The sequence below is a fragment of the Symphalangus syndactylus genome, chromosome 22 (assembly GCF_028878055.3).
Source record: "Symphalangus syndactylus isolate Jambi chromosome 22, NHGRI_mSymSyn1-v2.1_pri, whole genome shotgun sequence".
NCBI lineage: Eukaryota > Metazoa > Chordata > Mammalia > Primates > Hylobatidae > Symphalangus > Symphalangus syndactylus.
The window spans coordinates 20790237-20811936 of NC_072444.2; the positions used below are offsets into that span (position 1 = coordinate 20790237).

Consider the following 21700-nt stretch of genomic DNA (forward strand, 5'->3'; position numbering starts at 1 on the left):
GACCTCGTGATCCACCTGCTACAGCTTCCCAAAGTGCTGGAGTTACAGGCATGAGCCACTGCACCTGGCCCATTACATTATTTTTTAAAAATCAGTGTGACTCTTTTGACAAATTAGGATGGTTTAATAATCTTGGTTAGGCTGGGAGCGGTGGCTCACACCTGTAATCCCAGCACTTTGGGAGCCCGGAGTCAGGAGTTTGAGACCAGCCTGGCCAACATGGTGAAACCCTGTGTCTACTAAAAATACAAAAATTAGCCGGGCATGGTGGGGGGCTCCTGTAATCCCAGCTACTCAGAAGGCTGAGACAGGACAATTGCTTGAACTCAGGAGGCAGAGGTTGCACTAAGCCAAGATTGCGCCATTGCACTCCAGCCTGGGGTGGTAACAGAGTGAGACTCTGTCTCAAAAATAAATAAATAAATAAAAATAAAGTATAAAAAATTAAAATTATGTGTTCAAGTAAATTAAATATATAGCAATGAAAAGGATGCCTAGCATGACTAACTGCATTTTCTCCTAACCCTTCCTACCCTGTGGTGATATCTTTCAGGCTAACTGCTTTTTCTTATTTCTGCACATAGGCCAAGCTATCTATGGGAGGGATTTAGCTTACAGTTTAACTTTAAAGCACAGATGATAATAAGCCCTTCCCCAAACTAACTCTTAAGAAGATAGAGGTTTTATACACAAGTAACAGTGTTATGTTGAAGATTTATAAGAGCAGTGTGACCTGACAAAGGACAAGGAATTTTCACCATCCCCTTGGGCTCTCACTGCAGCCCATATGTCTGTCATTGTCAGACCTCTTCACCTCAACCGCCTCCTTCTTCCTCCCTTCCCTAACGTACAAGGAGCCTGAAAATCGAATTAATTGAAGATGGTTCTTTAGGATGTTAGTTCACCATCTGTTCAGTTTGGTGGCTCTCTGGAATAAAGTCGCCTTCCCTGTCCCTACACCTCAACCCTCCACTTATTGGCTGTCATGCAGCAAGTGGTGTGTGCAGTAAGCGGAGATCACACCACTGCACTCCAGTCTGGGTGACCCTGTCTCAAAAAAAAAAAAAAAAAAAGAGAGAGAGAGAGAGAGAGAAATCTGGTTTTAGAACCAGACAAATTAAATGGGAGACTTACTTCCAATGAGACCTAGAAATGTCTAAATTTCTAAAATTTCTAAAAGAGCTGAGAAAATTGCCTCCATTGAGGAAGGAAGCTGAAGGAGGTAAACTGACACATTTTCTGAATTGAGAAATATTGAGGAGGCTTTGTCTCTTTCGTCTCCACCTGCTCCTTCTCCTCCTGCCCCTGCACCTGCATAGTCTTTCTTACCTGAGCCTTCCTGTCCTGCCTTGCCTCTTCTTCCCTCACCATCACCTGAGGAAAGTCCCCAAGGCTCTGGCCCCTTCCCTGAAACTTCTGTTCTGACAGCCCCTTTCAAGGTAAAACCCAAACCCACAGGAAGAGGGGAGCCTACCATTGTACATACCGCTTCACCTAAACTTGAATTAAGAATATTGTAAAGGACTTCTCTGATCTGAACTTAAATACATTTCACTCTTCTGTTTCTAAAGCAGGCTCCAAGATCCTATAGGCTTTGGCAGAAAATTTGACTTAACTGTTGAAACCTTTGAGCCCAAATATTCGATCTTTATCAATTAATTCACATGCTGGTGAAGAAGGCAAGGCCACTAACTGGTTGCAAAAGGCAAATTGGAAGGATTTTCAAAAAGAGACTGAAGTGGAACATGAAAGGTTCACATTTTAGCCAAATATCTCCATGTTGCCATTCCCCAGGTCCTTCCTAAAAATATAGATTGGAGGATAATTCAGCAATGTACTAAAAAGCCAGACAAATCTGTCTTTGCTTAACTAAAATGGTTTCAGAGCCAGGCATGGTAGCTCATGCCTGTAATCCCAGCACTTTGGGAGGCTGAGGTGGGTGGATCACTTGAGGTCAGGAGTTCGAGACCAGCCTGCCAACATGGTGAAACCCTGTCTCCACTAAAAATACAAAAATTAGCCAGGTGGCTACTCAGGAGGCTGAAGCAAAAGAATTGCTTGAACCTGGGAGGTGGAGGTTGCAGTGAGCTGAGATCCTGCCAGTGCAATACATCCTAGGAGACAGAGCGAGACTCTGTCTCACAAAGAAAAAAATAAAAAGAAAAATAGAAAAAGAAATAGCAGGGTAGTAGAAATATAATGCACACAAGAATGATAATCATGAAGACAATCTGATTCTAGAAGAGTAAGGGAGCCTATTCCATTAGGGAGCCAACTGAAAACATCAAATCCCAGTTCACATCCCAGGGTGTGGGGTCATGCGCCTGTAGTCCCAGCTACTTGGGAGGATTAGTAAGGAGGTTTGCTTGAATTCGAGAGGTCAAGGCAGAAGTAAACCCTGATCATGCCACTGCACTCCAGCCTGGGTGACAGGGAGACCTTGTCTCAAAAACAAACAAACAAAAAACCCACAAAACCAAACAACAACAAATTGTCACCTCACTCTGAAATGACAGTGGCAAACATCACTTTGCTATTGGAAAATTAAAAGAAAAACACTCCCTCTTGCTATCAACCTGGCCTCTTGCTCTAATATGTCTGACCTATGGTTTAAAATGCCCAAAAGCTGGCCGGGCGCGGTGGCTCACGCTTGTAATCCCAGCACTTTGGGAGGCCGAGGCGGGCGAATCACGAGGTCAGGAGATCGAGACCACGGTGAAACTCCGTCTCTACTAAAAAAATACAAAAAATTAGCCGGGCGTGGTGGCGGGCGCCTGTAGTCCCAGCTACTCGGAGAGGCTGAGGCAGGAGAATGGCGTGAACCCGGGAGGCAGAGCTTACAGTGAGCCGAGATCGCGCCACTGCACTCCAGCCTGGGCGGCAGAGCGAGACTCCGTCTCAAAAAAAAAAAAAAAAAAAAAAAAAAAAATAAATAAATAAATAAAAATAAATAAATAAATAAAATGCCCAAAAGCTGATGTACTCAAATTATAATGCATTTACCTGTTCTGCACCAGCATTTATTTTTGTCTGGAGGAGATCACCATCCATGGTCCTATAAATGTCTAACAGCATGGAATGATGAAGGGCAGTGTCTTTTAGGATATTTGGTTATATATATATGGCTCTGAAGAAACCCAACATTGGGCGAGTTCCCTCAAACTTTTCACTAGGCATGACCACTGTTCTATTTTAGATAGAGATTCTGTGGGGCAAAACCTGAGAATTATCTGCCTGGCTATCAAGAAGATAGCTCCTTGCATTTTTTGGGGGAGAACACTTTTGCTTCAAGGGAGTGTTTCCTCCCAGGATTAGAAATCTTTCTGTAACCTCAGGAAATATTGCTGATGAAAACCAGGCATGGTGTGCTGCACAACTTGTAGTAATAAGGCAGAAGTTAAAAGGAAAAGACAAGTTTTCCTGTACTTGGCTGACTCCAAGACCTGCAATAGATAGAGCCCTAGCAGATTCTTAATTACACTATCTGAAAATCAGAGCCCCGAGGAATGAGTTCCGGAGACTCCCTCAACAGTCAGCCCCTAGCAAGGATAACAGAAGGAAACAACAAATGCCTTTACTACCTTCTCTTTCCCCCTTTCCATTTCTAATTATTCAAGTTTTGTTAAGTTCCTGATTTCCCTTCAGTGCAGCTGCAAGGTCACCAGCTATACTTGTGTTGCAAGACCTGTCACAGTTTGATTAGCTGCCTTTGTTCTGCTTCTGTAAGCCCTCTTGCCTGCCCCACAAGTTTCGTGCCATCAAATTCCTGCCGTGCCTAGCTGACCCCCTTTCAGAAGTGTGTATAAAGTCAAGCCCTGTCTTTGTTCAGGGCTCAGCCTTTGGATTTTAATCCACTGGGCCTGAGTGCAGTCAATAAATCCTCCTGTTCCACCCGTTGGTCTCTCCGTTCTCCTGATTCCCACAACAGTAGTAGGAGACTGCATTCACACATTCCCCTGGTCTTTCATGGTATGAATAATAGACGGCATTTTTTTTTTCACCTATAGCCGCAGCCTCGGTCTCAGTGATTGTATGGTGTGGTCAGCTGTTTCTGTTTTTGTGAGACCTTGTTTTCTTGTTTCCTGTCCTGGGACAGATGTCTGTAGTCACTTGTTTCCTCGGGAGGCAAATTTCAGTCTCTGTGGGGGAGGTCTCTCATGTTAGCTGTGGTGGTACTCGGCAGGTGGAGCTCAGGGATCTAGGCTTCCCTGCTTTGTAGATTGCTCAATGGTCCCCAAGGCCTACTGGCTTTTAACACCACTTGAAAACCTTAGTGTTTTTCTGCTGTCCCCAGAATCACCTCTTACACAGCCTCTTTTTTGTTTGTTTGTTTGTTTGACTTTTTCCCTGAGACAGAGTCTCACTGTATCTGGTGGCATCTTGGTTCGAGTGATCCTCCTACCTCAGCCTCTGGAGTAGCAGAGGCACGAGTCACCACAGCTGGCTAATTTCTGTTGTTTTTGTTGTGGTGGTGGTTGTTTTGTTTTTTTAAGAGTTGAAGTTTCTCCATGTCACCTAGGTTGGTCTCCAACTCCTGGACTCAACTGATCCGCCCTACCTCGGCCTTCTAAAGCACTGGGATTACAGGTGTGATCCATCATACCTGGCCAGCCCCTGCTTTTCATTATGGCATTCATGGGAGTTTGTAGGATTTCCATGCTGGGGGGAACGTGCACTCAGCTCATAGAGCCAAGTAGTAATTATACTTGGAACTGGTGCCATGCTTCGGGGGTGTTTATTCAATTTGCTAGGAGCCCACGAGGCACAGGTACATGGTGACTCTGTAGTTCCCACTGCACCCGCCGCCCTCCTTGGTCGTCTCACTGTCTCTAGCAGGCAGTAACGTTCTGGGTGAGCTCCAGTGCTGAAGACACCCAGGCAGGAAGGGTAGGGAAGGGCACCAGCCCCTTAGGTCCTGCACATTAGGCATCCAAAAAAGGTATTGAAGAAACAGAAAGGGAGCATTGGGAGTAGATCAAAGTGAAAGAAAGAAATCCTAGGAGATTTCCTATCTGAAGGCACCATGAAGAGAAAGTCCACCTCCTCTGGGCCGCATCCTCCCTTTGCAGGTGAACCGAGTTCCGGTCTCCATTGGAAACCAAAGCAGATAACTTTGCCCTGACTCCTAGTTAGGAAGCCACGCTTTGTCCTCCCCTGTTTAATGTTTGATCCTGTAGCACTTGATTGTCTCTCCTGGGCTTTCTATGGATTCCAGGGATGCAACTGAGAAGTTTATTTTTAATGCACTTTTCCTTGAAGTAAGAGTATTTTAGCCTGGGTGCGGTGGCTCACACCTGTAATCCCAACACTTCGGGAGGCAGAGGTGGGCAGATTCCTTGAGGTCAGGAGTTCGAGACCAGCCTGGCCAACATGGTGAAACTCTGTCTCTACTAAAAATACAAAAATTAGCTGGGTGTGTTGGTGCAGGGCTGTAGTCTCAGCTACTCATGAGGCTGAGGCAGGAGAATCCTGTGAACATGGGAAGTGGAAGTTGCAGTGAGCTGATGTCAAAAAAAATTTTTACTTTATTTATTTATTTAGAGACAGGGTCTCACTCTGTTGCCCAGGCTGGAGTGCAGTGGCACAATCTCAGCTCACTGCAGGCTCCACCTCCTGGGTTCACGCCATTCTTCCACCTCAGCCTCCAGAGTAGCTGGGACTACAGGCGCCCGCCACCATGCCCGGCTAATTTTGTTTTTGTATTTTTAGTAGAGTCGGGGTTTCACCATGTTAGCCATGGTCTCGATCTCCTGACCTCATGATCCGTTCACCTTGGCCTCCCAAAGTGCTGGAATTACAGGCATGAGCCACCACACCCGGCCTAAAAAATATATATATATTTTAGAATCTTTTAGCAAAGGAAATGATTTCTGACAGGTTTTGCACTTAAGACATTCAGGTGTGAGGAAAACACGAAAACCACTATGCTAGGGAAAGCAAATGCTGTTGAGAATGTCTCACAAACACAAACTGCATGTCAGCAGGTAGGTTTGACCCTCAGGTTGGGCACATTTTACTTTAAGTGCCCTGTTGGTGGAACTTACGATGAATCTAAGACATTCATGATGTCTGTATATGTGTGTGTGTGTGTGTGTGTGTGTGTGTGTGTGTGTGTGTGTGTGTGTGTGTATGAGAGACAGAGAGACAGGGTCTTGCAATCTTGCCCATACTGGTCTCCAACTCTGGGCCTCAAGCAATCCCCCTGTCTCCCCATCCCAAAGTGCTGGGACTACAGGCGTGCACCACCTCGTCCAGCCCATTTTAATGTTTTTAACTTAAATACACATTCCAAAAATTATATAACAAGTACAGGAAGCCCACTTTATGCCAGTTTTACAAAAACAAAGTGGCAACATCCTAAAGTACTGAAAGAAATAAAGTTTTCCTAGAATTCTATGTCAAAATGAAAAATCTTTCAAGAATGTGACTGGAATAAGGACATTTAAAGACATACAAAACATGAAAGAATTCAGCAACCCACACTACAAGAAATGCAAAAGGAGTCCTCCAGGCCTAAAGGTAAGGATACCAGACAGAAATCTGGATCTACACAAAGAAATGGAGACTACTGGAAATCGGTATGTACACAGTTAAATATCTATGTTCTTATTATTTAAATCTTTTAAAACAATTTGACCAATTAAACAAAAGCAATAATAATGGATTCTGGGGTTTATAACATGTCTAAAATCAAATTACATGACCACACTAGCATAACGGCCAGAAGGGGAGGTATAATGTCACTAGATGGCACTGATAAAGATGTATTCTGGAAACCCTGAAGCCCTCACTGAAAAAGCAAAAGCAGGAAAAGAAGTCGGGGAGCAGTAGACCAGAAGAAAGAAAGAGTTATAGCTAATAAGCCAACAAAGGAAAGAAAATGGAATGATATAAAAACCATGTAATCACTATGCTGGAACAACTGCTCTCCATGCACTCCAGCCCGGGCGACAGTGAAACCCTGTCTCAAAAAAAAAAAAAAAAGCCCACCCCTAGGGCTGGGCATGGTGGCTCACGCCTGTAGTCCTAGCACTTGGGGAGGCCAAGGCGCGTTGATTACCTGAGGTCAGGAGTTCAAGACCAGCCTGGCCAACATGGCGAAACCCCATCTCTACTAAAAATACAAAAAAATGAGCCAGGCATGGTGGTGCGTGCCTGTAATCCCAGCTACTCGGGAGGCTGAGGTAGGAGAATCGCTAGAACCCTAGGAGGGGAGGTTGCAGTGAGCCGAGGTTGCGCCACTGCACTCCAGCCTGGGCAACAGAGTGAGACTCTGTGTCAAAAAAAAAAAAAATTCCTACACATAAAAGGTCACTGAGGCTAGCAAAAATCACCTGGTGGCTGTAAAGCAGACCATCGAGAGGCAAAACTCCTTATCTGAGGAATTTAGAGGCAATTAGACTTCCTTATTATCTAAAGCAAGAATCTAGTTCCAGGCTTCTTTCCCAAAAATCTATAAGTAACTAGAATGTCTGTTTTTTTTTTTTTTGAGACAGAGTCTTGCTCTGTTTCCCCAGCTGGAGTGCAGTGGCGCAATCTCAGCTCACTGCTACCTCCATCTCCCGGGTTCAAGCAATTCTCTGCCTCAGCCTCCCAAGTAGCTGGAATTACAGGCGCCCGCCACCACACCCGGCTAATTTTCGTATTTTTAGTAGAGACGAGGTTTCACCATCTTGGCCCGGCTGGTCCTGAACTCCTGACCTCGTGATCCACCGCCTTGGCCTCCCAAAGTGCTGGGATTACAGGCGTGAGCCACCGTGCCTGGCCAGTAACTAGAATTTCTACACATCTCTGGAATACATGCCTATCAAAACTTGTGCAACCCTTGCTGACATTAAGGCACCAAAATGTCTACAAATGTAGTATATTGTGAGCCACCGCACCTGGCCTACAATTTTTTTTTTTTTTAAATCATTGGGTCAGGAGTGAATTATTGGGCTGGTGGATCGTGTCTGTAATCCCAGCACTTCGGGAGGCCGAGGTGGGTGGATCACTTGAAGTTAGGAATTCGAGACCAGCCTGGCCAACACAGTGAAACCCCATCTCTACTAAAAATACAAAAATTAGCTGGGCGTGGTGGCGGGTGCCTGTAATCCCAGCTACTTGGGAGGCTGAGGCAGGAGAATTGCTCGAACCCAAGAGGCAGAGGTTGCAGTGAGCCGAGATTGCGCCAGTGTACTTCAGCCTGGGTGAAAAGAGCGAAACTCCGTCTCAAAAAAAATTAAAAAAAAAAAAAATTTCTTTTTTGCAGTATGGGCTTATTCTGTATTACTCTTCTGAACCTTTCACTTAGTATATCATAACCATCTGTCGAGTCATTGAATGTTCTTCTATAACATTTGGAATGACATCAGTATCCCATTATATGAATAACCCATGGTTTATTATACAAGTCCCCTACTGCTAAACGTTTAGGTCTTTCTAACTTTTTGCTGTTAAAGTCTGGCATGATAGAAAGACTCTGCAAGTTAGCCTTCAGATGCCCAGCAAATCCAGTTAACCAGAGCACTGTCCTCTAAGCCTCCTGGTGAATGTGGTTTTGCTGATGGTGGGCAGAGTCCACTCCAGCCGAGCCGCTGGATTTGGCAGGCACTTGGCCTTAGCAACCTGAGGGTGGTAACTCCAATCAGTTACTTGTTTCCCTGTTACCTGAGTTGCAGATTTAGAGCCCTCTGCAGTGAGCAGGTGAGCACCTGGCATGATTCTTTTCTGGCAGGTGGTCTTGGGGGGTCACTGGGCCAGTCACCACCTGGTGACAGGACAGGGTGACCAGTGGGTGGCAGCACTGGGGATTCAAATGACCGCAGCCCGGTCAGGCTGAGCTGAGCAGAGCCAAGGACTCAGCACAGCAGGGAACGTAGGCTCTTCACAGAGAGGGGAGCTGGAGGCCCCCCCAAGGAGGTATGTGCCTCCCTGTGGCAGGGTCCTGTGGGCTTTGGGAGTGAGAGGGTCAAGGGGGGAGGAGTTGTGTTTGCTGTCCCCCGTTAAAACCTCAAGTGAGGCAGCATGGTGTAGAGGAAAGAGCATGGGATTGGAAGCCATTGAACTTCCTGCTGTGTGTCCTTGGGCAAATGACTGCATGTCTCTGATCCTCAATCTCCCCTTCTGTAAAATGGAGATGATCCTAGAACCTGCTTCACGGGAGTGTTCAGAGGGGACAATGGACAGAGCGGGAACATAAAAGAGGAAGTAGGCGGCAGTGTGGTTCACAGCCAGTGCAGGCTGCCCGCAGGGTGCAGGTACTGTCACCAAGGGAGACCCAAGGTCCCCTGGAGGGAGAGGCAAGGACACAGGCCTGAGCCCAGCCCTGGTTATATGAACACTGGAGTGGGCTTGACAGGGACAGGCAGCATCAGAACTGGACTGGTGAGGTCATGAGCCCACCAGGGCCTGGGTAGGGACATAGCAAGTCTGGGGACTCCAGACAGGGTCACACAGACCTGGGCCATGCTGGGCATCCAGGGGCCGGCTGTGCATACTGGCAGATGTCAGTCAGCCCTCCTGCAGTTGGGCCAGGGACACCTCAGGGAAAATGTGCCCTTCCTTCCAATCTTGGTAACATCACCCTTCCACCCCAAACCCCAGGGAATGGCCCGAATCTCTCCTGACGAACAGCTCTCAGCCCTGGTCCAGGCCACAGTCTTGCTTGCACTGGGTCAGGTTTCAGAGCCCGAAGGGCACACTGGCAGCCTTTAGTGCAGTGTTTCAGATGTCACAAACAGGTTCCTCTTGACGAAGATGAAACGTCCACTGCTTCCCTCCTACCACGCAGGAAACACAGAAGCAAGCATCAGCTGCGGGCCTGCTGGCCGTTCTTTCTGGGTACTGAGTTTGGAAAAAACACAGAATCATTAAACATGCTTTTTCAAAGCAAACACATCCCTCTTTTAGCCCTGGAGATTCAGAGCTGCCTCTCCCTTTGAAAATGAATGATCTCGGCCGGGTGCAGTGGCTCACGCCTGTAATCCCAGTACTTTGGGAAGCCGAGGCGGGTGGATCCCGAGGTCAGGAGTTTGAGACCAGCTTGGCCAATATGGTGAATCCCCGTCTCTACTAAAAATACAAAAATTTGGCCAGGCGTGGTGGCTCACGCTTGCAATCCCAGCACTTTGGGAGGCCAAGGCGGGCGGATCATGAGGTCAGGAGATCGAGCCCACGGTGAAACCCCGTCTCTACTAAAAATACAAAAAATTAGCCAAGCGTGGTGGCGGGCGCCTGTAGTCCCAGCTACTCAGAGAGGCTGAGGCAGGAGAATGGCGGGAAACGGGGAGTCGGAGCTTGCAGTGAGCCGAGATCGCGCCACTGCACTCCAGCCTGGGTGACTCCATCTCAAAAAAAAAAAAAAAAAAAATCAGCCTGGCGTGGCGGCGGGCGCCTGTAGTCCCAGCTACTCAGGAAGCCGAGGCAGGAGAATCTCTTGAACCCGGGAGGCGGAGGTTGCATGTAGCTGAGATCACACCACTGCCTGGGCAATAAAGCGAGACTCCATTAAAAAAAAAAAAAAAAAAGAATGATTTCATCCCATGCCTTCAATAACAGGAGGTCGAAGCCCAGTGAGGGGGTGAAACGAACATATTGTTACAGTAGAAAGGGCAGGAGACAGGCGCGCCGCCGGGTTGAGTCTCGCGAACAAAATGAGGCCAGAGTGCCTTCCCCAGGACTGCACGCCAGTCAGGAAAACAAAGGCATTCTCTCTGACCAGTCAAATCACCGAAGCTCCGGGATCGTCGCTGGGGGCTGTGACGGGGCTGGCATGAAACGTCCCCTCGGTCTGGCTGGGCGATAGGTCAGTGCTCAGGAGTTGCAGGCCTTTAAGGCCGGGCCAGACCGCAGGGGGACTCTGCAGCCGGGTCGGGGTTTCGATCCTGCGCTGCAGTCTTGCAACTGGGAGGCCTTGGTGGTCGTGGTTCCTTCCCCTGGAATCCTCCGCGCGTGCAGGAGGAGCCTGGCTTGCCAGGCGGTGCGACACGGCAAGCTGGAAGGCGCACTAGGAGTTTTGGCCCAGGGAGGCACCTGTAAGCGCCGCAGACCCGCGGCCCCCGGCGCCCGGCCCCGCCCCCGCCTCCGCCTCCGCCCTGGCCTCGCTTCCGTCCCGGCCTGCCTCTCATCCGCGCGGCGCAGGCTCCGGCCCCGGTTCTAGGCGGGGATGTCCCGCTCCGCCCCATCCGGTCCGGCCAGCTCGGCCTCGGCGGCAGCGGCTGCGGAGAAAGCGTGCGAAGGTAGGAGTCCGGCGGTGCGCGCGTGCCCGGGGGCTGGACGGACGCGCTTCCGGCGAAGGAGGCCACTCGTCTGGGGGCGGGCTGGAGCCATGTCCCGGGGCTAGGGGCGCTGTGGGCGCCGCGCCCGCCGCTGCCCGGCGCCGAAGGCCAAGAGAGCGTTCCCGACGGGCTCCGCAGATGCCCCGCCGCGTCCTGCCGCACATCCTGCCCGGATTGTTGCGGGCCGGGGGTGCGACAGGAGGCCGAGGCCTGCCCGGGCGCAGTGGCCTGCAGGGCGCAGCGGCCTGTAGGGCGCAGCCGTCCCTCCGCCGGTCGGGGTCCCCTCGCTCCGCGGGCGGCCGTGGGAGGCCCTCGCGACGGCCGCTGCCCCCCGCAGATGCCCTCTGCAGCTCCTGCGTGCGGGCCCCGCCCTGCACTGCCCTCCTCGTGTGGGACGCGGTTTCGTCTTCATTGCAGCCCTGCCGAGTCGGAACTATCTCCATTGTGTGGATGGGGAAACTGAGGCCCCGAGCGCGCAGTTGCGCTGGCCACGGAGGCAGGGCCGCCGGATGCTGTGCGGGGATGAGGCCCTGCACCCCTTGCGCCTCTCACCATGGGGCCTCAGGCCCCTGTGCCCGGCAGCGTCTCTGGAGTGGGCATTTTGAACGAGCTCCCTCTTGATTTTCACAGCCTAACGACAGTGCTGGGGCGGATGTCTGCCCCTCTGGTGACCAGGTCACAGCTCCCTTGGGAGGACGATTGACTGGGGAATGGGGACCCTGGGGAGGGGGCCTTCAGGGTGCCATCTGTCTGTTTACGCCAGAAAACAGATTTCTGTTTTCTTTCGCTGGGCTCACAGCAGGTGCTTAGTAAACAGATCTTGTGGCGGGAGCAGAGGCCAGCTGGGTTCAGGCAAGACTCCAGGAGTCAACCCGTGGATCTCGGAGGCTCCCCACCCGCGCACATTTCCCTGACTTAACCCTCCCCTCCCCAGTCTTTCAGCTCTTGGAGGGGAGGCCCCCTTTCCACCCAGGTGGCCCCTGTGGGAGTCACTCCCTGGTTTTCACCCTGAACTTCTGGGATGCGGCAGATGCTGGTTATGTGTTCACTGGTGTCCTTCTCTGATCCCCGTCTATGGCTGACACAGTCCGTGACCCAACATGACCCCAGCCAGAGCTAAGGGGAATCATTTCTTTTTCCATTTAACATCCTATGTTATTACTTCGCTGTTAGCATTCATTAATTCATTCATCAGCTCTTCATGGAGCTTTGGCCTTAGCTCATGCACTGTGGAAGTGGCAGTGAACTAAGCCAACCTGGCACTTTGGGAGGCTGAGGTGGGAGGACCGCTTGAGCCCAGGAGTTGGAGACTAGCCTGGGCAACGTCTCATCTCTACAAGTAAAAAATTAGCCAGACATGGTGGCACGCACCTGTGGTCCCAGCTACTCAGGAAGCTGAGGTGGGAGGATCCCTTAAGCCCAGGAGGTCAAGGCTGCAGTGAGCCATGATTTTGCCACTGCACTCCAGCCTGGACAACAGAGCAAGACCTTGTCTCAAAGAAAAAAAAAAGGAGACAGACAACATACATGTTGGAGAAAATGGAACAGCCACTGGAGGGACCTCTTTAGCTGAGAGTCGGGGGTAGCTCCCTCAGAAGGTGATTCTTTTGAGCAAAAATCTGGCCGACAAGCGGGAGTCAGCTGTGCAAAAGAAGGGGGAAGTGCTTCCCAGGCAGAGAAAATGGCAGTGCAAAGGCCCAGAGGTGGGTGCATGCCTGGTGTTTGAGGAATCAAGAAGGCCATGAGCAGCCGGGTGTAGTGGCTCACACCTGTAATCCCAGCACTTTGGGAAGCCAAGGTGGGTGGATCACTTGAGGTCAGGAGTGTAAGACCAGCCTGGCCAATATGGTGAAACCTCATCTCTACTAAAAATGCAAAAATTAGCTGGGCGTGGTGGTGCATGACTGTAATCCCAGCTACTTGGGAGGCTGAGATAGGAGAATCGCTTGAACCCAGGAGGCAGAAATTGCAGTGCGCTGAGATCGTGCATTACTGCACTGCAGCTCCAGCGTGGGCAACAGAGGAAGACTCTGCCTCAAAAAAATAAAAATAAAAAATAAAAGAAGGCCGTGAGCGATGGGGAGAGAGAAGGAGATGAGGTGGGAGAAGTGGAGTGGGGTCAGATCTGGTGGGCCCTATGGGCCATGGAAGGACTTTGAACTTCATTTTAGGTGCGGTAAGGGCTAGTAGAGGCTTTGGGTAGGGGAGGGGTATGCCCTTTACTGTGTGAAACTTGAGTGGGTGAGGGGATGAGCAGGGAAGCAGAGAGACCCTTGGGGAGCCATCTCAGCAGTCCAGGCGGTGGTTTATATAATACACATCGGCATCCTGGGGTGGTGCCAGGCACACAGCAGGCGCTGCAGGATGGCAGTCATTGCTGTTACTGTTTTTGTTTATTTGAGACAGGGTCTTGCTCTGTCACCCAGGCTAGAGTGCAGTGACACAACCACGGCTCATTGCAGCCTCAACCTTCCAGGCTCAAGCAATCCTCCTGCCTCAGCCTCTCAAGGAACTGGGACTACAGGAGGTGCATGCCACCATGCCAGGCCAATTTTTTGTATTTTTTTGGCAAAGATGGAGTCTCACTGTGTTGCCAGGGCTGGTCTCAAACTCCTGGGCTCAAGCAGTCCTCCTACCTCGGCCTCCCAAAGTGTTGGGATCACAGGTGTGAGTCACTGCACCCGGCTTGCTGTTATTATTTAAAACTCTGGGCTAGGCACAGTGGCTCATTCCTGTAATCCCAGCACTTTGAGAGGCCGAGGCAGGTACATCACTTGAGGTCAGGAGTTTGAGACCAGCCTGGCCAACATGGTGAAACCCTGTCTCTACTAAAAATACAAAAATTAGCTGGGCGCGGTGGCGCATACCTGTAATCCCAGCTACTCAGGGGGCTGAGGCAGGAGAATTGCTTGAGCCCAGGAGGCGGACGTTGCACTGAGCCGAGATCGTGCCACTGCAGTCCAGACTGGGTGACAGAGCAAGACTCCATCTCAGAAACAAAACAAAACCAAACAAACAAAAAACAAAAACCCTTTGGAATCAGGCACACCTAGGTCGTGGCTGTAACTTGAGATCTTTGTGACTGGGTGCATTGGAGCCTATTAACTTCGCTGAGACTTCGTGCTGTCATCTGTAAAGTGAGTAGGGTGGTGTCGGGAGTGTTAAAGCAGGTAAGGGACAGATGTAACGTTTTGGGCACAAGGTCTGGCTCGTGGTTGGTTCAATATTTTTGTCATAATTTCTAGTCAGCAGCAGGAGGATAACGAAGGGGTAAGCGGATAAGAGCAGCTGCTATGTTTGAAATGAGTGATCTTTGAGGGGCTTTTTGGCTAGTTCCTGCCGCTAGCCCTGGCAAAAGGCAGGTTTGGAGGGTGGTAGTGGGGAGGGAAGGGTACAAAGGGTGTCTCCTCTGTATTTGGTCACTAAATAATGGCTCAGCATCTAGAACAAGGCACAGGGTTCTAGCTTGGGTACTAGAAAGAGCCAATAATACTCATGATAGTAATGATAACAGTAATAATAGTCAACACTTACCCGCTGTTGAACTGCAGGTAGTAATTAAGGTAACACTAGCTAATGTGATAGTGAAACCCTGAATCCTCAGAGGCTTAGCACAATAGAAGTTTATTTCTCATTCATGAAAAGTCCTGTTGGGTGTTTGGCAGGTGGCTTTCTATGTGGTGACCCAGGGACCGAGATCCCTTCTGTCTTGTGGTTCCGGCATCCCCTAGGACCTTGCAGTTATTTCCTTCTAGCTGATGGACCAGGAAGGAGAGAAATAATTTTATGGGCCAAGCCTAAAGTGGCACACTTTCTTTCTGTCTTAATTCTATGGACCGGAACTTGACCACATGGCCGTATGGGAAATAGCTTTTAGCCATATTCCTAAGAGGAATCGGAAATGCTTTGTGGTGAGCACATTGCAATTCCTGCCACACCATATCCAGGCATATAGCTTAGCACGGGGTATTTTATTTAATGCTCATGCTAGAATCAGGCACCATTATTATCCCATTTTGCAGATGAGGAAACTGAGGCTCAGAGAAGTAAAGACACTGGTGCAGGGTCACACAGCTGGTGAGGGGCTGGTGAGCCAATACAGGAGTCCAGGTGGCGAGATGCTGAAGCTGTTAGCATCCAGATTTCTAAGAGGAATTCAGTTATTTTTTTTTTTGGAGAATTGGGTGGAAGCAGTGGACACACACACGGGGTTCAGATATGACTTCCTGGGACCCACAGAACCCAGCAGGACTCTGGGGGAGAACTTTGGGGATGGAGCCGAGGGTGGGTGTCACCTGGTGCCAGGGGCTGACATCCTGTCGCCTTCCCCCAACCCTTAGGGCCGTGGTCAGGAGAAGGCACAGAATAATTCAGTTCAGTCCCCCAAGGACATCTGGGGTCCCCTCTGCTGAGCTGGGCATGCAGGGCTGCACATGCTGGCCCAGGGGTATTTGTGGCTTCCCGCCTGCTCTTGTGGGCAGGTGTGTAGCCTGTAGAGGGGATTTTTGGAGGCTGCCTAGAGGTAGAAGAGTGGGCGTCCCTGGGGTTTGTAGTGGCAGCTCTATCTGCTGGCTGGATTAGTTTTCTTTTCTTTGTTTTTTTTTTGAGACAGAGTCTCGCCCTGTCACCCAGGCTGGAGTGCAGTGGTGCGATCTCAGCTCACCGCAACCTCTGCCTCCCAGTTTCAAGTGATTCTTGTGCCTCAGCCTCCCGAGTAGCTGGGACTATAGGCACCCACCACCATGCCCAGCTAATTTCTGTATTTTTAGTAGAGACGGGGTTTCACCACGTTGGCCAGGCTGGTCTAGAATTCCTGACCTCAAGCGATCCACCTGTCTCGGCATCCCGGTGTTGGGATTACAGGAATGAGCCACTGCACCTGGCCAGTGGCTGGTTTGGTTTTGCCCAAATCTGGCTTGCTTGCCATTGCAACTTGGCAACATTTATCTTTTCGGCCCTGTTTCTTGGTTTTCCATTTGCAGGGCAGGTTCCTTAGTTGGGCGTGAGCGGTCCAGCCTGGACTGATGAGCATTTATACAGCACCGTGGCATTCTGGGTCTGACCTAGATACAGAAGTAGAGCCTCAAGGCGCAAATGCCTCGGCCTTGCCCTTCAGTCACTCATTGGGAGGCTGCTGGTCTAAGTGGAATGAGCTTTGGGCTCACCGCTTCCCTGAAGCATGTCGCCTTGAGTAGGTGAGAGCCCAATCTCTCTGAACCTCAGTTTTCTCATCTGGAAATGGGTTGAAGTAAGGATTTAATGAGATAATGTGAATATGCCCCCTTTGGGGCACAGCATGGAGCAGCGGGCACCCGGGGGTGGAGGGCTGAGACATAGCAGTGTAGCAGGACGAGCCGCAGGCAAAACTACTCAGACACCAGGTTAAAGAAGGAAGGAGCTTTATTCGGCCAGGAACTTTGGGAGACTTGTGTCTTAAAAGCCGAGCTCCTCGAGTGAGCAATTCCTGTCCTTTTTCAGGGCTTACAACTCTAAGGGCAGGAGCCCAGACACGTGATGCTAATGAAATAGGAACAGTGGCCACCATTGGCTAATAGCTCACCACCTGCCGGGTGTGGTAGGTACTCTTAGTCTCATTTTTTTGTTGTTTTTGGTAGGACAGAGTCTCACTATGTTGCCCAGGCTGGTCTTAAACTCCTGGGCTCAAGCAGTTCTCCCACTGTGGCCTCCCAAAGTGCTGGGGTTACAGACCTGAATCACCACACTCGGTCTAGTATCATTTTATTTTATTTTATTTTATTTTTTTGAGACAGACTCTTGCCCTGTCACCCAGGCTGGAGTGCTGTGGCACAATCTTGGCTCACTGCAACCTCCTCCTCCCCAGTTCAAGTGATTCCCCTGCCTCAGCCTCCTGAGTAGCTGGGATTACATGCATATGCCACCACACCCCAGCTAATTTTTTTATTTTTATTTATTTATTTTTTGAGACAGAGTCTTACTTTGTCGTCAGGCTGGAGTGCAGTGGTGTGTTCTCAGCTCACTGCAGTGTGGCCTCTTGGGGCCTCCTCCCTGCCTCTGCTCGGTAACCATAGCCATCTTCCAGGGAACTGTGGGCATGGGTTGGTGACATTCAAAATGCGAGTGACAGAGAGGTGAACAAGGTAGGCCCTCCCACTACCGGGCTGGTATTCTGGGAACAACAGACAAGCTAACTGATGTCTTTAATGCCACAGTCAGCTTCAAGGTTCAAGCAATTCTCCTGACTCAGCTTCACAAGTAGCTGGGACTACAGGCACGCACCAACATGCCCAGCTAATTTTTGTATTTTTAGTAGAGATGGGATTTCACCATGTTGGCCAGGATGGTCTAAATCTCTTGACCTCATGATCTGCCCACTTTGGCCTCCCAAAGTGCTGGGATTACAGGCTAATTTTTGTATTTTTAGTAGAGATGGGGTTTCACTATGTTGGCCAGGCTGGTCTCGAACTTCTTTTTTTTTTTTTTTTTTTTTTTTTGAGACAGAGTCTCGCTCTGTCGCCCAGGCTGGAGTGCAGTGGCGCAATCTCGGCTCACTGCAAGCTCCGCCTCCCGGGTTCACGCCATTCTCCTGCCTCAGCCTCTCCGAGTAGCTGGGACTACAGGCGCCCGCCACCACGCCCGACTAATTTTTTGTATTTTTAGTAGAGATGGGGTTTCACCGTGGTCTCGATCTCCTGACCTCGGCCTCCCAAAGTGCTGGGATTACAAGCGTGAGCCACCGCGCCCGGCCTCGAACTTCTGACCTCAAATGATCTGCCCACCTCAGCCTCCCAAAGTGCTGGAATTACAGGCTTGAGCCACTGCGCCTGTCCTGGTCTAGTCTCCTTTTAGAGATGAGAAAACTGAAGCTCAGGGAGGTACCCTGTTCAAGGTCATGAACTGTCTTGAGTACCATAGTTGCAAGTGACAGAGCTGTGTCTCACATGTAACCTCAGACCTGATACTGACTCCAGAGCTTTGCACCTAACCACTGTAACACATAGCCTCCTTGCCCCAGGTAAAGAACAATGGGAGGTGTTGGGTGACCTCTGGGTCTCAGGGCCCTGGGATATAGGGACTGTGCCCTTTTTTTTTTTTTTTTTTTTGAGACGAAGTTTCACTCTTGTTGCCCAGGCTGGAGTGCAATGGCATGATCTCAGCTCACTGCAACCCCCGCCTCCCAGGTTCAATTGATTCTTTTGCCTCAGCCTCCCAAGTAGCTGGGATTACAGGCATGCGCCACCACACCCAGCTAATTTTTGTATTTTTGGTAGAGATGGGGTTTCGCCATATTGGTCAGGCTGGTCTCGAACTCCTGACCTCAGGTGATCCACCTGCCTTGGCCTCCCAAAATGCTGAGATTACAGGCGTGAGTGCCCACGCCTGGCAGGGACTGTGCCTTTTGCATTTTCAAATGAATGAAATGAATATTTCTTGAGTGTTGACCGTGTGATCCCCCCAGCACCGTGTCATGTGCTGGTTATGCATACATGATATTCTGTTTCATCCCCGGACGGCCCCGTGAGGTGAGTACCAATATTATCACATCTTACGTAAGAGGACACTGAGGCTCAGAGAGGCAAAGTCACTGTCCCTGGTGCACCCAGCTAGTGGGGGCTGGAGTGGGTGTGAAGGGGCCAGAAGCTTCCCAATAAGTGCCTGAAGGGCAAGGCTGGGGCATTTGTAGTTCGCGGCTCTACCACTGTGTCTAGGTCAGACCTACGAATGCCGCAGGTGTTGCATAAATGTTCATCAGTCCAGGCTGGACCGCTCATGCCCAACTAAGTGCCTAACCTGGTCTGGGTGATCTCACAGCCTGCATTCTTTGCCCTACACCTGTTGTGGGAAAACGTAAATCCTCTCGTTCTTAGCTAACCATGTGACACCCGTTCTGGCCAGCAAATATGATCCCGAATACTTAGGACTCTGGCCTTTCCTGCCACATGGCTACTGACCCCACCCCCTGGGCTTGGAGGGCTCTAGGGCCCAGCAACCTGCGGAGGGTGAAGAATGTGTGAGGTCCTGACCTCCAGGTGCCTCTGCTCCTTTCCTCCCCCCAATTCCCTCTTCTGTCTTCTCCCTCCCTTTCTCTCCCTTATCCTCCCCTCTCTTCATCCTTCCTCTTCCTTTGGCTCCCCGCCTCTGCTTCCCTCCTCTCCTGTCCTTTCCCATCCCCTCCCCTCTCAGCCCACATCCCGGAGCCTGGAGTTGCAGAGGCAGCTGCAGGAGGAGCAGGCCTCCTACCGGTGCAAGCTGCAGGCCTACCTGGAGGGCCAGCAGCGGAAGGCCCAGCTTGTGCAGCGGCTGCAGAGCAAGGTCAGGGCCACCCACTCCTGCTCCTGCCCTCCCACCTGTTCACTTTGCCCCGCTCCAACACCTGGGGCTCACCATCAGCTCCCCATCCCCAGATTCTCCAGTACAAGAAGAGGTGTTCAGAGCTGGAGCAGCAGCTTCTGGAGAGATCTAGAGAGCTGGAGCAGCAGCGGCTGAGGGTGGGTGCCAGTGTGGGGCAGGGGCAGGCCCTGCCCTCCACCTGCCCAGCCTGATGCTTTAACCTCTCTCCCACCCAGGACACAGAGCACAGCCAAGACCTGGAGAGCGCCCTCATCTGGCTGGAGGAGGAGCCGCAGAGGTGAGGGCGCAACAGGGAGGGCCAGGGCTGGCAGGATGGCCCCGTGCGCGAGCGCCTACTGATCCCCTGTGCCCCATTCAGGAGTGCCAGCCTGGCCCAGGTGAATGCCATGCTCCGAGAACATCTGGACCAGGCTCCGCCAACCAGGCTCTGAGTGAGGACATACGAAAGGTGACCAGCGACCGGACACGCAGGCGCAAGGAGCTGGAGCAGCGGGAGGCGGCATGGAGGCGCGAGGAGGAGGTGGGCATGGGGGTGCAGGGAGGCCAGCTTGACCCAAGGGGAAGGGGCACTGCAGAGGAGGGAGGACTCAGAAGCCTGGAGAGGGAGAGGAAGCACTGTCCGAGGTAGCATGTTAGCAGAAGTAAATAGCCGTCATCACAATAGCTGGTCTTTATCAGTGTGTAGCATGTACCATGTGCATGGTGTGCATTGACCTTTGTTCCTCATGATAACTGCATGTGGTAGGTGCTATCATTCTCCTCATTTTAAAGAGAGGTTAAGGCCAGTCGCAGTGGCTCACGCCTGTAATCCCAGCACTTTGGGAGGCTGAGGCAGGCAGATCACTTGAGGTCAAGAGTTCGAGACCAGTATGGCCAACATGGTGAAACCCCGTCTCTACTAAAAATACAAAAAGTAGCCGGGCGTGGTGGTGCACACCTGTAATCCTAGCTATTTGGGAGGCTGAGAGATCGTGCCACTGCACTCCATCCTGGGCAACAGAGCAAGACTCTGTCTCAAAATAAAGAAAGAAAGAAAGAAAGAAAGAGAGGTTAAGTAACCTGCCCACAGTCATGCAACTGGCAGCTGGGATGCAAAGCTAGGTCCCTTGCATTTTTGCCCTTCGTTGCTGCCTCTTGCAGCCAAAAGAGGACTTGAAACCCAGGTCCCTGTGCAGGAGGGAGCCATGAGGCTTGAGAGGCTGAGCGTGGCCGCTGCAACACAGCTCTGTGCACAGACCCACAGGAAGACCCACTCCCTGAACCACGGTGCCTCCCGGGATGGTCGGAGATGTGGGAAGCAGGGGAGGGAGTAAACCCACTCTCACTCCAACCCTTCCCTCGGCATGTCTTCCCTCCAGTCCTTCAATGACCCCCCTTTTTTTTTCCCCAATCTGATGGTGGACAAATGGAATCCCAGTGTAGGGTTTTTTTTTTTTTTCTTCCGCTTTAGTTTTTGCGATGGAGTCTCACTATGTTTCCCATGCTGGCCTCAAACTCCTGGGCTCAAGCAATCCTGAATCAGCTTCCCGCATAGCTGGGACTGCAGGTGCATGCCACCACACCCAGCCTAGTATAGTTTTATTTTTATTTTATTTATTTATTTATTTTGAGACGCAGTCTCGCTGTGTCGCCCAGGCTGGAGTGCAGTGGCATGATCTCGGCTTACTGCAGTCTCCACCTCCTGGGTTCAAGCAATTCTCCTACCTCAGCCTCCCAAGCAGCTGGGACTACAGGAGTGCGCCACCACGCCTGGCTAATTTTTTGTATTTTTAGTAGAGATGGGGTTCAACCATGTTGGCCAGGCTGGTCTCGAACTCCTGACCTCACATGATCTGCCTGCCTCGGTCTCCTGAAGTGCTGGGATTATAGGTGTGAGCCACCACGCCCGGCCCCAGCGTAGTTTTAATTTGTAGTTGGGAGTGAGCCCCATCCCATCCCCAGCCTGTGCTCTCTCCCCAAGGGACCTGCTGGAGCTGGGAGGGGAGCTGGCCCAGATATCACGAGCTGTCCAGGAGGCGGGCCTGGGACTGAGCACAGGCCTGCGTCTGGCAGAGAGCCGGGCCGAGGCAGCCCTGGAGAAGCAGGCCCTGCTGCAGGCCCAGCTGGAGGAG

General features: G+C 51.0%; 2 protein-coding genes and 1 long non-coding RNA gene across 3 annotated transcripts in view; 2 read left to right on the plus strand and 1 right to left on the minus strand.

Annotated features, from left to right (window-relative positions):
- Positions 1-21700, plus strand: part of LOC129472521 (neuroblastoma breakpoint family member 1-like) — a 705345-nt gene that overhangs the window by 369631 nt on the left and 314014 nt on the right. The gene's annotated exons all lie outside the window — the stretch shown is intronic.
- Positions 8365-11063, minus strand: LOC134735639 (uncharacterized). The gene is made up of 2 exons (XR_010118948.1): positions 10700-11063; positions 8365-9825 (listed from the first exon to the last, which is right to left on the minus strand). It is a non-coding gene; the product is annotated as an uncharacterized lncRNA (long non-coding RNA).
- On the plus strand, positions 12968-21667 carry LOC134735637 (rootletin-like). Its single transcript, XM_063631779.1, has 5 exons — positions 12968-19550; positions 19643-19726; positions 19805-19866; positions 19948-20109; positions 21550-21667. The coding sequence occupies exons 1-4, from the start codon at positions 19245-19247 to the stop codon at positions 20018-20020; spliced, it is 525 nt and encodes a 174-aa protein (XP_063487849.1). The 5' UTR covers positions 12968-19244; the 3' UTR covers positions 20021-20109; positions 21550-21667.